Source organism: Octopus bimaculoides, chromosome 14, assembly GCF_046866305.1.
Source record: "Octopus bimaculoides isolate indiv1 chromosome 14, ASM4686630v1, whole genome shotgun sequence".
In the NCBI taxonomy this organism is placed as follows: Eukaryota; Metazoa; Mollusca; class Cephalopoda; order Octopoda; family Octopodidae; genus Octopus; species Octopus bimaculoides.
In genome coordinates this window covers 15,727,789-15,741,839 of record NC_142941.1, presented here as the reverse complement: position 1 = coordinate 15,741,839, position 14,051 = coordinate 15,727,789, and the positions used below count along the sequence as shown (strand labels likewise).

Here is a 14,051-nt window from a genome sequence, read left to right as displayed (position 1 = left end):
AATAATAGGCTTCTCACTCCTCCTCACAGTAGGAAAAAAAAAAAAAAAAAAAAAACCCCCCAATTTCATCCAATGAAATATAGTTGAAATTAATGAAATTCAACATTATATAAAAGAAAAATAATTTGTTCAGTAAATCCCATGGTAAACTGAACTAACTACACTTACTATAAATGAGTATTTCTGAAAAATTTAAATCAATGCTAGCAACGCTTAAAACAAAAGAGTTTTGATCAGAACAAAGAAATGTGCTGTTTGAGTGTCGTGTGAACTGTTTGTTGTTATAAGATAGTAAGTTTGCAAGCTAATTAACTGCTATGATAGACTTTCATTACAAGAAAGTAAGCAACTGCTAAGCCTTCAAGAACAATGGCATAGTTCTTTGTACAGAGAATTAACACTTGAAATAGCACCAGAGCCCAGACAAACCCTCTAAGATTTGTCTTACCTTCTTTGTTATGAGTTTGAAAACAAATCACCTCATTTAAAATTCCTGATTAATAAACAAACTAATTATAATATTTGTCTTAGCATTGAGTATTTGGTCAACAGCAGAAAATAGCAGACTGCTGACAGAAAGCCTTGGCATTAATATGAAAAAATAACTCAAAGCAGATTCAGATCTTATCTTAGATAATATAAGAAACGATACACAGATTATATAACCTGTTGAATGCACCCTACAAGAATAAATTCTATCAGCAGCCACTCCTATATATATATATGTGTGTGCATGTGTGTGTGTGTGTGTATTTATGAAAAAAAGTATATATACTTGCAAGTCAGAACCCTGTCAAAGGTAATACAAAATTCCTCCCAATTTTATCATAATCCACTTTCAAGATAGACAAGTATAAAACTTAAAACAACTCTCCTAAGAAATAACTTAAGATGAAATTAAAATGCTTACATAGATTAAACAAAACAAAGAGAAAGCATTCCCAAACAATCCTTTAATATCACTTTTACATTGCATGGCAATGTAACATTTGAAAAAAATATGAGGAAACCTCATCAAAAAAAATGAGAGAGAAATTTTCTCAAGGAAAAATAATTATTCATTTAAGCCAAGTTTTCACATATTCATTAGACTATTATTATTATTATTATTTTATATGCATTCAAATCATTGAAAGAATTTATTGTAAATCGCAAAATTCAAATTCTATTTGTTTCATTATTTTTTTAAATACAATAAATATTGCTTAAATGGATCTATTTTTGATTTCCTGCTTCAGGAAACGTAAACCTAGATATATTTATGCTATCAAAACATTCTGATATTTACAAAATGAGAAGCAGAAACTACAGACCAGAACTTAGAAAACATTAAGTTTCACAGAGTCAATTGAAAGGGGGAAATTATAGCAAGACTTGGCAAGAAGCAGAGGAGATTAACCCTTTTGAGACCAGATTTCCAATGGAATCCACTGCCTGTGTGTTCGATTAATTTTAAAAATCAAGGATTTGGAGAGATTAAGTAAAGTAACTAAAATCTCCATTAATAAAATGCTCTTTGGAACACACTTTAATAAAATGGTTCTTAAATAAAATTATGACAGACAGTTTTAATTTTAAATACTTCAAAACTGACAGCTTTGTATCATGGAACCAGGTTGGCATCAAAAAGGTAAAACTTCAGAACCCTCTCTGAACATTATGTCTGCCAAAGAAAAAAACATATTAAGTCTGGCATGATGACATTAGCTGAGACCCAAAAGTTAGAACAGAACAAACAACAAAAAAAAAAAAAAAAAGTAAAATACTTTTAATGAAACGTTCAGGATATTAATGCAAGTAAATGGCAGCAGGATGCAATCTGTAGTGGTATTAAGATCGATGAGTAAAACCAAATTAATACTTTCTTGAAATTATGCACATGCAACAAAATGAAGGCTAAAAACAAAATCACAAAATGTTTTCATAACCCTTCCTTACAAAAAAGCAATGGCTCAGGCACACTGCAGAAACAACACTTCAAGAAAGCAATTTCAGAATAAATACACTTATTTGTTAATATTGCTTCTCATATATTTTAATAACAAAAAATATTACTAGTAAAATTTGTAAATATCCTCAAAGCTATGAATGAAATATCTCCAGATAGGGCAAAGCTAGAGGGAAAATTAGAATGAGCACAGCTTCAGAAACATGAATGCAATCAAAGTTTGAGATCTAAAAGGGGTGTTAAAGAACAGCAACAAGTCTTATGAAATGCTTGAAACTTCTTCTATCCATATCTGCCTTTGCTGACGCTAACTAATTAACAGATCTAGAATGTCTCCTAACGAGTGGTTTATTCTATTATGGAATTAGAGTCAACAAGAATCTACAGTAGCAAAAAAAAAAAAAAAGACATTTTCTTTCCTCATCATTAAGATTTACAAAACAAAAACAATTGAAAAAGAAACTATCACAGCCCTGAAGAATACAAAATAATCTGTAGTTGTATCAATCAGTCATTCTGCATATTTTACATTAGAGAAAAATAAAATAATTTTATTAAAAAAAAAAAAACTCAAAAAGCAAACTCGTTTTTGTTAGCCATTTTTTTTTTCCTTTTTACATTGCATAAGTATCAAATACATTCAGCATATGAGAGAGATCTGCTGATCTTACACGATCAGCCTTAGTTGTGCATGGCATTATTGTGACAACTACAATCACAACATCTATTCCCACTGCATTTTGGAGATAAATAGCTAGTGGACAAAATACTAAATCTTTCAAACTTAATTTTCACTGCAGAAATGCTTTTTTTAAAATTTTCTAAACTATGAAAAAAAAAAAAAAAAAAAAAAAAACAACAAAACCAAAATACCATCCAAGTTATACATTATAATAAATATATATAAAAATAAACAAAATAAGGATTTTCTAGAAGACACATATCAGTGGATTTGTTAATAATTCTATTTTGCTGTGACTTTCTTAAATATTGCAAATAAGGCAGTTTAGTGTAACAAAATAAAATCCTGCTTGACCAAGGTAAAAATTTCAAAAGGATTATGATGCACATAAACAAAACCGATTGATATACACATTTTCTCTCCAGTTAAAGACAATCAGCAGGTATATTAAGAGGTTAAAAAGTGAAAACATAGTAACTCTGTGGAGAGATCTTTGCACATATTCGTATAAATGTAAACTAGTTCCTGATTCAAATACACACAAACACAAAAAAAACAATAACAAAGAAAAGGAACATGCAGAAACAAGATGTATTATTTAAAAAAAAAAAAAAATCAACCGGTTGTATGTAGTGTTTAAATGGGTTAGAAAGTGAAGATAAAATGAACTGTATGTAGCAAGGTCCAAGCAAATATTACCATTAAAAAGAGTTGGTGTGTGCAATGTAAACATGTTGTGAAATCACAAAAGCCACTTGCACGAAAGAGAATTCAAGTATAAAATTGAATTTGATCTCTCAGCCAGTTATTTTTGCTTATTTACAGTGTTAGTAAACTATTCTAACCAAGTTGACATATTTTGCAAGAAACTGGCTACCCAGACAGGACTTTAATAAAGTCTGTGGATATTGTAATACAAGAGTGTGTGATTCCTTAATATATATTTGTTTGCTTCTAAAGATTTCACTTTTGATAATTTTGTTTCCTATCTGGAATAACTTGTGTTCAGTTATTTTGACAAGATCAAAAAGATTCTTAATTTTAAAATTCCAAGACCTTATTTATATTCAGCACCCCATTTGCTGTTTTACCTCGGACCAACCCTAATTAAGTAGGCCTATGATTTAAGTGCATGCTAGCCATGAAAATCCTTTGGTTTTGGAACTACATTATCTTACAGATTGAGGGCGATTTATATGCAAGCTAACATGATATTTAAAGAATAGATTGAATTTGAGTTAAGGCAGAATTTTAAAAAATACCCCCAATTAAATGAAGAAAAGGAAAACAATTCTTGAGTGTATGGAAAACAAGGAAAGAATTAGTTGGGTTTTCTAACTGAAACTTATCTGAGATATTAGTTTCAAGTTTAACCTAGAAACTATGGGTGGCAATATATATATATATATATATATATAAAAACTTATTAATGGTTATGATGCTACTACAGTTATAGAGTCCACTATTAATGGCACACAATGATTTAATTCCTTTATTTACAATGATTCCTCAATTATTATTTTTGAAAAAACAGATTATCAGAAATGAGATTGCAGAATAGAGTATGTATAAATGCAGAAATTATGTTAAAATAAAATTTTATTACGAAAGACATGGTAAAAATAAAACAGAAAATGAAAGCAAATTTTTTTTTCTAAGTACAAAAAAAAAGTTTAAAGATAAAAAACACACTGTTATAAATATATATGAAGCCTTCTCAAATTATGCCATTAACAACGAGCTCAAATGTACATGAATATCCTTATGACTTTTATTCGTTAAAGAAAAAATAGTAAAACATAACGTTTGGATAAAGCAGGCAGAAAGGAGAAGAAAACAGCAGTTGGTATTTTCAGTTATTCATTACAGAGTTTGTCTAAAAGAACAAAAACAAATTTTTTTTTCGTAAACTAATTGTGTGTGCGTGTGTGCATATATACATATATATGTATGTATGTATGTATGTATGTTTATATATATATGTATACACACACATACAAATGTAATATACTTAAATGCACTTTTAAAGTAATTAATCACAACTCATTGATAAAAATAAAACAATCTGACAGGTAAGATACCGAAAGTATTAACAGGGATAGTGGTAATAATAATAGTAACAATTAAAACAAAACCAATCAACCTGTGCAACCGCTGCAACTGATATTAGATTATAAAAAAATACATTTGTTTTCGAAACAATAATAGCATCACATGAACAATCAGTTTGAGGATGATGGACGGTGACAATGATAGAAATCATCCCGCTACTTGAATTTATTATTTAAAAAAAAAAAAAAAAAAAAACCCACAAAAACCCCCCCCCACAACTGAATTAACAAATATTAAAAGGGATGAATGAAAGATGAGCACTGTAAAGTAAATATAAATATAGGGTTAGGTGAGGACATATATGCTGTGTGTTAAGTTAGTGTATTATTTATAAGCCAAAATTTTTTATTAAAAAAAAAAAAAATTAAAGAATAGCAATAAGCGAAAAATCTAGGTGGGTGAAAGAGGAATTATAGGAGAAGTGGAATGTTTGACATAACCAAAAGTTTATAGGGAAAAAAAAAGTTTCACTGAAGTTGTAAAAAAAAAAAAAAAAAAAAGAAAGGAAAAAAGTAAGGAAAAATAATTCTACTACTCTTGGCCATAGAAGATTAATAGATATTTGCCATTTGATTTCTCTATTTTTCTCTCTCATTTTCTTGAGTTACCAGTTTCCCCACAGCAGTTTATCTCTTGATTATGGCAAAGTTTGGAATGTATCACAGGTGATTTATCAAATACAATATACAAACACTGAGGTCTTACTGAGACTTCCATCTTCCCATTCCAATCATGATTCATGCATTTTATTTGTCAAAGAATTTGAGGATATCGGTTACACAATCTACATGTGTATAAAAGTTCTATAATTTTATTCAAACAGTTATTTCAATACATGACTATGTACAAAAAAAAAAAAAGAAGAAAGAAAAAAAAGAAAGAAACAACTGATTGTGTATTCAGTTGTGTGTATGTGTGTATATAAATACATACAGCAATATATTTACAGGTGGAATTCAAAAAATAAATAGATAAATAAATAAAAAAGATTTTGTCACTAAAACTCCTTAAAAAGTTGTAAATGAAAATTTATAATAATTATGTTAAGTTAAATGTTAAAACGAAAGGTTGTGCAAAAAGAAAAGAAAAAAAAAGAAAAAATTAGGAATAAGCATGTACACATACATACACATATTTGCCCACAAACATTTAGACAGAAACATACGCACACACATACTCATGTGTGATTGACATATTTGCTAGCTTTCACTGTTACACACACATACTGTGCATTCATAAATATTGACATATATACACTCAACTCAGATAAGAGAAATCAAAGAAGCAAGTTCTATGTTAAATAAAGAATGTTACTACAAGTGTTGTTGTTAATGGTGGAAAAATGTGGCTAAGAGTAATTAGTCTTTCAATATTTATCTACACTGTAAAATAAGTGTTAAAAGATGGAGCGTAGGTGAACTGAAACTTTACAACTTAAAAATGATTATAACTGGGGATAAGTTTTACAGCTTGTCAGGCAAATCAGTTATAAAAATGATAATAATCATAATAATAAATAACAACAAATGTAGTAATCGATTATGTTCTGTAATTTAGAAGAATAAATAAAAGCGGTAGCAGCAGTAATAGTGTAATAGAAGTAGTTGTTTGTCATCAGCATCAGATGTGGTGTTTGGACATGTTAATTAAAGTAGTTGGACAAAGATGGATGGATAGCTGAGTGAATGGGCACAGAAAGAGAAGGCTGTCAAAAGCAACGAGGTGATACAGTTTCAGTACAGCCAGAGGTCTATCAATCAGCGCACAGATTTTCTTCCGCTCTTGTTTCCATGTCCAGTGCGAGGTAGTGTCCCGTACGTATTGGCCGCATGTTGCTGCAGAGGCAAATAAAAGCCAATGTAGTGTTTGTTAGGTTAGTGTTAAACAGAGAAGCAGTTTCAGTGGAAAGCACAAATCATTTATTTGAAATAATCAAGATAAGAATAATTACAATTATTTCCCTTCAATTCAAAGAAAACCGAATACAAAATTATATAATCAAAAATAGATTACGCAAGTGTATGTTCCATAACTATAATTTAAACAACTAAATGTTCACAGAAATTATTCAATAATTAGTTAAACTATCTTGACTCATTTGTAGTCATACTGGGGTGCAAACAGCACCACTTTTGAATAAAATAAAAGTAAAAAATGGTAGAATCACTAGAGATAATGACATCCATACTATTTATATCTTGTCATATTTAATTAGGTATCAGTTTGGAATACAAGTAACAACATTAAATGAGTACCAATGCAAAAGAATATACCAAAACAAAAGAAAAAACCAAAATAGTCTACAGTTTGTATGAAGACTTTTAAACTTAATAGTATTTAAATATTTAACAGAGAAGTGCTGAAGAACAATTGCCTACATTGATGTCAAGGTTAAGTAAAGAAAGTACTAGCAGGAAATTAAATGACGAGTAAATTTTAACTCAAGAGAAAAAATAATGGATATCTCCCTATCCCATTAAAAAAAAAATATGCAAGAAAATTCTATAGTATAAGCTCCCAAAATATTTCTGATTGTTTTATTTCATTGCAAGTTCCACTTTAAAAAAAATGTTTCAAAAGGATGTTGCTTCTTTTAAGGTATTAAAAAAAAAAATATTGAGTATACTCAACCTATTTCCATAACTTATATTTTTACAAACTGCAAACTGTCTTGGCAACAGAACAGTTAAGTTAATAATATCTTGCTAATATTAAAGATGCATTCAGAACAACTATAAGAGTGAAAATGTCAAAGAATCAAACAAGGAATGGGAAACAATGTTTGATATGTAAAACCTTGACTCAGGTAGAGAATATATTAGATAATCTATGCTGTAAACCTTTGACAAAGTGGAAAAATAGAAATTAAAATAAAAGTAATGAAAACATTCTAGTTTTAACATCAACCATCACATTAAGTCTTGTCAAATTAACATAACATGCAAGTTACAAGTGGCCTACCAACATAATTCCAGCTGACAAACAGTATGGTATTAAGTGCTGTTAATAGACTATCATAATATACTTAAAGTGACAAAGATGTTTTACGCAAAAGGGACAGGAAATGACCTCAAAATCTTCTAAACTACAAGCTTTAATTAAAGCCTTCACCGATCTGAATTGTTGGGAAATCAATTTCAGAAGTGATTAAAATATGGGTCAACCTAAGTCTGGTGTAGTCAGAAGAATTAAACAATAAAACAATTTTGAATGAAATTACTTAAATGAGTTAGTACTAGAGTATAGATTGACAGGGTTATGCAGTTTGTGTTTCTGTTTAAATAGAAACACAAAATTGAGAAAATGAATTTCTTTCTTCCTTTTGTTTTTGTTTTTTCTTTTTAATATGTAAAAAATAAAAATTAAGGAAATTGCCAGAAGCTAAACAAATTTTATTAGTTTTTAAAAAATACTGTCACTATTATTATTTTTTTTTTTTTTTTTACATTTACATTAATTATTTTTTCCATTTTCTCATGATGAGAAAGAACTGAATATGACTTGCTGAAGAAATTTATTTTACAGACAAAAGATCCCTCCTAATAATTCTAAAGAAATGAAATTATTTATTTGATATTGAGCACACAACCATATGTTTTAGCTACCTTTCGAAACAGTTGAAGTGTATTACTGAGTCAAATTTTATGATGAAAATAACAAATGAGTAGTAGGCACATTGAAATATAACTGACAATTTAGTGTGTCTGATAAGGAATATGTGCAATCATAAACAAGTTAAAAGTTATATAAGTAACATGTTTAATGGAAATCTAAGAATTTAACAAGACCAAGACTAAATCAATCAGCAAACCGAATAGCAATCAAGAATTATTAAGGGTCACAGAAACTTTTATGGGAGAAGTTTTGCTTACCTGTAGAGAAAACCTAGCCCTTAAATCTCCGACACTAGAAGATCTAATAGGCTTGCCAACAGAATCCTACAAAAGCATTGATATCTAAGCTTCAAGAGTCAAAAACAAATACCGTGTAATAAGATAATAGAAAATACAACAGAAACAAACAAACCCAGTTTATATCTACTGTTAAATAGTTTCTCTACTGACATACTTAAGTTAAAATATTAGTTATTAGTAAATCTTATTTGTTAAAATTCAAAACAGAACAGAACCTCTCCAAATAGAAGATAATCTTTTTAAAGAAAGAGATTTCAGTATTTGTTATTTAGAAAATACTGCAAGATAATTTTGAGGAATTTTATAGAGTGTAAGAGAAAGAGAGAAAGCTGTACATTAAATACCATAATTATTACATTAACAAAAAAAAAAAAAAAAAAAAATGTATTCATCTACCGGTACAATGGTAACTAATTATGCTATGATTACTTTGGAAGTAAAGTTTTAAAAACTTTAATAAATAAATGCTGAGGAAGGGCACTGCAAAGCATTTTGTTTGGGGATCTAATTTAAGAAAATATCAAAGGTCTTTTGTTGGCTGTATCTGAAACAAATTCGTTATCTTATATCACATGTAAAATAATTAATTCAAACATTAGTAGAAAGAAAAAGAAAATTCACTCAGCCAACTTATATCAACAGGAATATACACTGCAAACCAATTCAAAACTACATGCACATGGGCACACACACATGCACACTGCAAATCGACAAAAAAAAAAAAAAAAAAAAAAAAAAAAATCAAATAAGTGTACACACGTGTAAGTCCAATAAGGCAACATGCATGTAGAGTAATTAATAAATGTAACACAAAGCAGCATGCATAGATGTATTATTGAAACAACATGCAAAATGTATGATAGATGCTAACAGTGAAAGCATTCACACATCATGTGCTATAAGGTAGTCAGAGGTAAGAGACAAACATGTGGGTTGAGCAAACAGAAAAACAATTAATAGAGGAACTGCAAAATGATGCCTGATGTAATCTATAGTGGCTGAAAGCAGGCAAAAGCTCAGAAGAGGATAAAGCAATGGGATTGATTTCTCTTAACATAGAAATACTGACAATAGTTGTGAGTGTTTGTGTGTATATGTTAGGAGTGTTCTATGGCATTTCAGTTGAAAACGTTTCTACTTTGATCAATACAACTCATTATGTAATTGATGCCATTGTTAAAATAATTAAATTAGAACTAGGATTGTTACGGTGGAACAATATTAGACATCAGCATATGATTACAATTACCAAAAAATACTTTTGACAGCTAGACAATGCTGAATAGAAGAAGATGATGCCATGGCAAGATACACACAGACACACAAAATAGATTCAAAATAAAATGAAAGAAATATTAATGTAGTCAGTCTACCAATTCTTCTGAGATTTCACATTAGCATCTCTTATAAAAGTAGAACAGCAATTAGAAATTGCTGAATGGAATTTATTGAGACTAGGGAGAATAATACATATGAATCATATAAACTTACTTATATTCTATATATCATATGCGTACAATATCATATTTATTTTTCAAATTTTGTAAACTTGGTCGCAATCCCTATGCTGGAGAAGAGGGGTAATGTAGAGGCTTCAATTTATTATCAGTGATCAAGTACAATGTAGCAACATGGTGCCTGGCAATAGTAGTGTAAGTAATAACTGTTAGAAAATGTTAAGATGAATGCAGAAAATAAACAGCTCTCTCTTTCTCTCTCTCTCTCTCTTTCTTTCTAACACATATACATGCACACACAAACTGTTCATACCACATCTTTGATTACCATGGCAAGAAATAAGAAAGTATAAATGTTGAAGTGTTTTTAAGTCAAATGCCTTCCTATCATTGATCAATGGACCATAAAGTGAGTTTGGCACCACTGTTCAGGAATATGTTTTGCACCAGTAATTCATGATACAATGGGTACATATTTGGTTCAAATCCAAAAGCACCATAAACTAGCAATGACCTATTCTTCAAATTATTGAATTCTACACTTCAAGGTAGCAGATGTATAAATGAAGTGTGGATTTTCAAGATTATATTCAATATTCAGAGTATTTTGTTTTCAGAGATTTTAAAGAATGGTAGAGGAGCATTCTCGACAAAATGACTTGGAAATGAAAAACAAACAAAAAAAAACAACAAAAAAAATCTCAAATAAAAGAGTTAGAAATACAGGCAATGGATAAAAGAAATCATAAATTCAAAAACAGAAGAAAACAAAAGCAGGAAAATGGATGAAGATAGTGTCCAGAATATTGGAATGTATATAATAATTGTTTTGGTAATGATAGCAGTAGCAGCAATGATAATAGTAGTAGTGGTAGTAGTAGTAGTAATAGTAATAGAAATAAGAGTAGCAGTAGTGAAAGAAGTAACACCAGCAGCAACAAAACAATAAAACTGTTGAATGACACTGCATATTCCTGAGAATAGCAACTGCCAGACAGGGGCAATCAACAGTTAAAGTAACAGCAATGCTAAATTCAACAAGCTTCAGTTATGTTTCAGTGTAAAGTAAAATTTCAGAATCTCAACAAAAAAAAATTGTTAATAAAATTGTAAATGTTTTCTTTCATGTTATGCTGACCTGCCAAATAAAAGTTTAAAAAAAAAGAGACTCTTTCAAGATCAATGAAGATTACTTCGATAAAAATAAAACTTCCAGCGGAAGCACAGGATGTGATACAGAAACAGGCAATCATGTTGAAAAACAATATTCTTCCAACTGGATGTTTATTATAGTTAGAATAAGGAGTGTTACAAAACTTCATAGGCATGGCTGTTATATATATATATATATATATATATATATATATATATATATATATATGAACAACCAAAATGGAGGGGGTGTTAAAATTTAGTATGAGTATGTTATATGCGAGTTATTAGAATGTGGGTAAATGCATGAAATGAAATAATAGTATGAAAAATAAATAATCCTAGTGCATTATCAGGAACACAATAACGTGTGTCTGTGCTTTCGTATCTTGCTTCTTAAGATCGAGTTTGTCAAAATAGGTGTCATGAAAAAATATTTAGTGATTTCACAAAATGAGGTGCTTCTTAATAAAATTTAATAAACAGAAAATGTACTTAAAAATAAAACATGGTGAGGTATTTACTTTTTTTCAAAATGATAACATGCTGTAAGTTCTATTCTTTTATACACACACACACACACACACACACACACACACACACACACATAAATATATATATATATATATGTATGAATAAATGAATGAATGAGATTTTCTCTCCAAAATAATATTTGCCTAATTCGAAGTCTTATTAAAACTGGCTGGTGGGGATTGTCTGCAAAATATGATAATAGGTTCTATGACTTTTGGAGGGAAAAAAGTCATATAAGGATTCTGCAGCAAAAGAAGTTTGGGGAATGCTAATCTAAGATATAAAGGGCTTTTAGGGACCAGTGCTTAGCTGATGTGATACATCTCTCATTGGAAAGGACAATGGTCTGTCAGATAAAAACCTTAGGTGATCTGGTAAATAACTGATAGCTTAATGAAAGGAGGCAAAGTAAAATAAAGTATTTCACAAGGATGTTACTACCTTAACTACTCAGCTACTTTTAACGATAATATGAGACACACCACCCACACACACAAACAGGAGTATCTAGATAGATATACACTGATTCTAGAAATTACAGGAGTTATTGAATATGTAATCTCCTTTCAAAAATTAATGTTCAAATCGAGCACTTACTATATATGTCTTTTTTTTTCTATTTATATAACCTTGAAATTACTTCTAGAAGGGAAATTGAAATGTTCATGCCTTTCCCTATGGACATAAGCAATATAAATTAACTAAAATTACTGAGATTAGTTAGGTGTTACAAATTTTGCTCACAGGGGGGGGGGGAAAGGAACTTAAGGAATAGTTCCTCTCTAAATAAAGAAAGAAAGGTTAAATAATTTTGATGCTATTAGTTGGAATTTGGTATATCTAAGGCATTGAACTGGATATTTCACACCTTGATGTCAAATTCTATATCATAGAATCTGCACAAAATCAATAAAATTAGAATGTCACTGGAAAGAATTCCAAAAACAGATTCTTCATACTAAACCAACTGACAGATCTAGGAGAAGATCAAGAATGGAGATGGTTGGATAATATCCATAGACTCAGTTGATCCTGCTTGGGAATCCAACTTGAAAGTGTAATAATGATTGCTTCTGATAGGACTCTATGGAGGAAAGTGCCTAAGGTTTCTACCTCCCATAACCCTCCAAGGAATAGTGGGTGGGAAAATGGATGGATGCATAGATTCTACTGGGAAAGAATTTCAAAGTTTGAGATGGATATTGAGTTCACTCTTCATCTATGAGCATTTGATAGCTGTTCTTGGCCCCCAGATTAACTTTGATAGAACAGACTTGGGATCAAAGGTATTCTAGCCATGACCATTCCAACTTTTATGTTTCAGACAGTGGGATCTAATTTGGGTGAAATTTGGCTGCTATATCAAGCAGATAGTAACTTTGTACAGGCTCCTTTCTTGACCTTTGCATATCTTTCTAGTTGATAGTAAGTTAGATAAAAGAAATCTGAATCGCATATCAGTCGGCACTGATTACTGTTGGTATCTAGAAGGTGAGTTATTTGGATGATCATAATCTAAATTTCATTTACTTAGGCTCAAAGATAAAATCTTATCCAAAGGGCTTTTGAAAACAGATGCATGAAGGTGTTTCTTTGACCAACTTAAAAGGAAAAGCCTGTTTACAGGAGATGTGGGTTCAAGCCCCACTGGCAGTATTTGACTTCATCCAAAGGGTTTTTAAATCCGAAATTTACACACTATTATTTATAACTTTATATCAGTTTCAAGATTCAGCGTTCCAAAAAAGAACACACTGTTAGTAACAAATTCTCCTTTTTAAAGAGAAGCTAGTCCCACTTTCTCACGAGTTTAATAAAAACAAACAGTTTTGCATTTAATTTACAAAAACAGTTTTACAGTTATATACTTTCTAAAACACACTATCAATTGATGGTCATACATATATGTTTAAAATAGGTAAATCAAACAAAGGCAAGGAGATTAATGCAGCTCATTTCCAAAGGAGGAATACCATATTGGTGACAGAGGTTGCTCTCATAACTTTCAGTCTTTTAGTCTCATTAAGTTAAATATCCAACCACAACACATCTATAAATATCTTACACATATGAATAAAAGATTATGTACAGCTGGGACATTTATGTATATCTCAAAGATTTTATTACTAGAAATGCTAAGTTGTGGTAGCCATGAACATTTTTTGGGTTTCTTTCACAGGCACCTTTTTAGCAAGGGAAGTGAAACTTCTTCCACCGGGTATCAAAACCAGTCACCAGAATGAGCATGGACC

At 30.0% G+C, this 14,051-nt stretch overlaps 1 protein-coding gene across 10 annotated transcripts in view; it reads right to left on the bottom strand.

Moving 5' to 3' along the window:
- Positions 1 to 4,211: 4,211 nt before the first annotated feature.
- The window catches only part of LOC106876365 (receptor expression-enhancing protein 1), a 189,093-nt gene continuing 179,253 nt past the window's right edge, over positions 4,212 to 14,051 (bottom strand). For 7 of the 10 annotated variants that reach the window (XR_016244227.1, XR_016244228.1, XR_016244230.1 and 4 more), the window contains one exon: positions 5,337 to 6,577. Coding sequence is in view for 5 of the 10 variants with exons in the window: in XM_089362411.1 (XP_089218537.1) it covers positions 6,500 to 6,577 (78 nt within the window). In the remaining 5 variants the exon portion in view is untranslated. Of the gene's footprint in view, positions 6,578 to 14,051 lie in introns of all 10 variants that reach the window. The other 3 variants (XM_089362412.1, XM_089362414.1, XM_014924870.3) reach the window with 3 other exon arrangements.